The sequence below is a fragment of the Otolemur garnettii genome, unplaced genomic scaffold (genome assembly GCF_000181295.1).
Source record: "Otolemur garnettii isolate 467f Iridium unplaced genomic scaffold, OtoGar3 scaffold00104, whole genome shotgun sequence".
Lineage (NCBI taxonomy): Eukaryota > Metazoa > Chordata > Mammalia > Primates > Galagidae > Otolemur > Otolemur garnettii.
Genome location: NW_003852499.1, coordinates 6,871,295 through 6,875,449, shown reverse-complemented (window position 1 = coordinate 6,875,449; position 4,155 = coordinate 6,871,295). Strand labels below are relative to the sequence as shown.

Below are 4,155 nucleotides of genomic sequence, written 5' to 3'. Positions count from 1 at the left end.
GGCCAGGATCCTGGAAGGGATGAGAGCACTCCAGGGCTAAGCTGACCCTACCTTGCCCACACTGGCCAGCAGCTGAAGGCCTGAGACCTGGTCGTCGTGGCTCAGCCAGAATTCAGCATTGTCATCTGCAGCAATGGCGAACTGGATTTTCCCTGGGCAGCGGGGGAAGAGTTTCCAGATGAGAGCAGGCAGGGCTGAAGCTTTTGGCCATGTCTTAGTGATGACATTTAGTGCTGTAGCTAAGTGAGGGGGGGGGGGGTTTCTACATCCTAGGAGATAGCACAAGGATGGAGAAGATTTCCACAGAGAGAGGAGCTAGTTTCAGACTGCAAGTCAGGGAGAGAAATGGCAGCCTGGGCAAACTGGAGGAGACTGCACCATGATTCGGGTTCCCCCCTCTCCTTAAGGGTGAACGGGTCCAGGCAGCCCAGTTCAGGCCCATTTCTCAGCTAAGGGCTTATGCTGTCTGGGTCCCCTGAAGAATTCTGGAGCAAGAGGAAGGATGGCTGGGGCTTTGGGGCTGGCCTCACCATCGGTGAAGGGGTGTAGGTAGCCAAAGATGCGGAGGCCATAGTTGGTCCATTTGGGGGACACAGCCAGCTTCCTCAGGGTAGTGCGGATCTATGCCAAAAAAGGGAAAAGAAACTGTTACTCAGAAGAGGAAAGAGGAAACTGGTCCACTCAGGACTGATGGGAAGACCAGGAGACTGAAACAGAAGAGACCAGGGCTATTGCTTAGTGAGGGGAGTGCAGATTCGATTGCAGCTCCCACTTGCCTCTTTGTCTTGGTGACCTTGTGCGGTGCACAGCCAGTACAACTGCACATGGTGGCCCTGGGTAAATTATATTGTGTATCATGATGACGAGAATCTAAAAGTAAAATGATGCAGACGATGAAACTGTTAAGAATCCCTGGTGGGGGATAAAGGGGAATATGGGCAGAGGAAAAGATAGCCCTGGAGATGCAGGAAAGAATATGGCTAGAAAAGGAAAGACACAGGAGACAGAAGGCAGGGGGAGGTGAGAGCCAGAAGTGGTGGGTGCAGGCACTCACGTGGGGGTACAGTGGGAAGTGAAGGTTCCTCCTGAGCTGCTGGATGGAGCTGCCACACCAGTCTTCAAACACGTGCAGGTTGGCACGGCCCCGGAACTGTGTGGGGCAGAGAAGCGAGCATTGAGTGTGAGCTCCCCACATGTGCCCCTGGCTGCTCAGCTCAGGGAGGCTGGGAGGGCAAGAAAGCACAGTGCTCTTCTCATGGTGCAGGGCACCCATGGCACTGGTGTTCACCTATGTGGCCTGGCCTTGAGGACAGGGTCTATTCTTATGGCCATTGTAGGTACATGCACACACAGGCTCCCTGCTCCTCACATGCAGGAAGGGGACTGATTTGCATTCCCCAGGCTGAGACAGAATGGACTAGATGGAATGGCTGAGATGACAAGGGGGAACTGGAAAGAGGAGACACCAGAGAACTTACTCCCCCCGCCCCTCCCTAATAAGAGGAAAGCCCATAGCTATCGGCCTAAAGTCTTATTTCCCCACCAGCGTTCATGATTCTGGCTCCCTTGTGTGGAAGCAGGTGGGAAATGTGTCTGGAGGCATCTGGGCCCCATTGGCTGCCCCTACACTCTCTCAAAGCCTCTCTCTGACCAGGCTTCTCCTAGGATAGCTTCAGGGCAAAGCTAGACAGGTAGGAACAGACGACTCCCTTCCCAAGAAAGAGCTAAGGCATGACCCTGTACTCTGAGTGGGTAGAAGGACAGAATGTTTTTGGAAAGAGAAAACAGGGATTCCAGGCTACCCATCCCCCTTTACCCCCCTCCAGGCTTAATCTCCAGGTTGTAGGAGGTGAGGCCTCAATTACTGAACACAAACAGGCCCTGCCTGCCCTCCCCACTGCAGCCCATCAGATAACAAAATCTGAGCTGCCCTGAGGAACGGTGGGCAGATGTGGATGCCCAGACTGGACACCCAGATCAAAGATGTGGCACAAAGTCTTCTGCAAGAGATCTGCAGAAGGGAACAAGCTGGTGGGCCGAGCATGGCCTCAGGAGAAATAATGCCCCACAGCCGGACCCAGAAAAGACAGGAGAGAGCCTGTCACTCCCTGGCCCTTCCCAGGGACACTGGCCTGGTCAATGCTAGGAATGTGGGGCCTTGGGAAGCAGCCACCACTCACAGCAATATGAGTGGGGGGCTGGGTGGGTGAGAGAGGGAATGTGGGCTGGGAGGGTGGGTAGCAAGTTTAGGCTTCAAGAAAGGAAATAATGGGGACATTGTGCTACTTCTGGGGAAATTCCTCAAGTCCAGTTCACAAGACCCACTTGTCTCTTCCAAAGGCCTCCTCTTTGCCCCTCCCTGGGAGGCTCTCAGGGCTCATATACTGCACACTCTGAGAGGGCAGCAGAAGCCTGAGATGCTGCAGGACCGGCAGGCAGGTGGGAGTGCAAGAAGAGAACTCTACCACCCCTGGGGTCTAGGCCCTTAAGCTCCCACATCACACTTCCCCCACGCTGGGGTATAGGTGGGGGGCTCTGAGGGGCCAGTGGGCACCTTCTTTCTCTCCAGGATTGCACTGGAGACTTTGTATCTGGCAGGGATGTGGAGCTTCAGTATGTTGGCACCACCCTCTGCCCACTCTCTCCATTGTCCAGCAGGGACAAAGGCCTAGGGAAGGGCACTGGTCACTCCAAGCACCAGAGTATATCTATGGCTAATGATGGTTTTGAAACTTCCAGTTCAAAGTAGTAGAGAAATTATCTAGTAAAACCCTCTTATCTTAAAGGTGAAGCTATTAAAACTCAGAGAGGTAAACTGACTCCCCCAAAGACACACAGCAGTTAACCGTGTACAAGTGGGGAAGGTTTGCGGGAGTATGGGTCAGGAGGTGAGGCCAGCCTGAGCATCCTCCACCCCTCGGCCCTGCCATTGCCAGGCCTGCAGCCTCCTAACTGCACTCGACTTCTCCCCTCTTGAGTCCTCACTCTGATGCCTGAAGCCTCAGGAGGCTTCAGAACAAAACCTCTTAATGGCACACAGAGATTTTTGAGACTTTCACGACTGGCCCGCCCTTCCACCCTGACCTCATGCCACTCCCTGTCACACACCTGTACTCCACCCACACCAAGCTCCCTGTCTTGGCCAAAAATGCCATGTTCTTTCACTTCCCTGTGATTTTAGCAAGGCTGTTTCCTGACTGGAAAGCCTTTTCATTTCTTCCCTAAGTGCCAAACTTGTGCTGGAAGATCCTTTAAGACTCTTCTCCAGTATTTGCCCCTGGGGCCTTCTCTGACTTCTCCAGGCAGCATTAACAGTGCCTTCTCCTGTATTCCTTGCATGGGCCTGATCATCTGAATGAATACCTACTTAGAGAAGCTAAGCCCAGAACAGTATGTTCCTTCCTTTAACCTATGCACATTGGGTGTCTGCTTTGTACCCAGTATGGATGAAGGGAGACAAACTGGTGTCACTGTGCCAGGGGCTATGGCTAAGGTGTGAGGACAGAGAAGTATGGAGGCTGGAGTGTCAGTTCCTCCAGGGGAGGTCAGAAGCCCACCTCGCGTTGTGTGTACTGAAAGACCCTCTGCTATGACATGCCAGTGCCCAGTCAGGTTCCAACTCACAAGACTAGCAACATCTCGTTGGTGGTTCCCTTTTAACTTCGGGGGAAGTGAGGCCACATCCTGGGGAAGGCTGATCAGGTCACCGGTTCCCACATACCAGCGTCCTGTCCAGAGTTTCAAGGTGCTCAATCTACTCTTTTTTCTTTTCTTTTTTTTTGAGACAGAGTCTCACTCTGTCACTTTGGGTAGAGTGCCATGGTATCATCATTGCTCACAGCAACCTCAAACTCTCAGGCTCAAGTGATCTTCTTGTCTCAACCACTCAAGTAGCTGGGACAATAGTCACCCTTGCCACAACACCCAGTGCATTTTTGTATTTTTAGTAAAGACGGGGTCTCTTGGCTTGGCGCCTGTAGCTCAACCGGCTAAGGCACCAGCCACATACACCTAAGGTGGCAGGTTCGAGTCCAGCCTGGACCCGCCAAACAACAATGACGGCTGCAACCTAAAAATAGCCGGGTGTTGTGGCGGGCACCTGTGGTCCCAGCTACTTGGGAGGCTGAGGCAGGAGACTCGCTTGAGCCCAGGAGT

General features: G+C 53.3%; 1 protein-coding gene across 1 annotated transcript in view; it reads right to left on the bottom strand.

Moving 5' to 3' along the window:
* Nucleotides 1–4,155, bottom strand: part of B4GALNT3 (beta-1,4-N-acetyl-galactosaminyltransferase 3) — a 116,763-nt gene that overhangs the window by 15,820 nt on the left and 96,788 nt on the right. The window contains exons 4-6 of the mRNA XM_012809313.1: nucleotides 1,055–1,150; nucleotides 531–621; nucleotides 52–152 (exon numbers count right to left, since the gene is read on the bottom strand). Coding sequence (XP_012664767.1) covers nucleotides 52–152; nucleotides 531–621; nucleotides 1,055–1,150 — 288 coding nt within the window. The remainder of the gene's footprint in view (nucleotides 1–51; nucleotides 153–530; nucleotides 622–1,054; nucleotides 1,151–4,155) is intronic.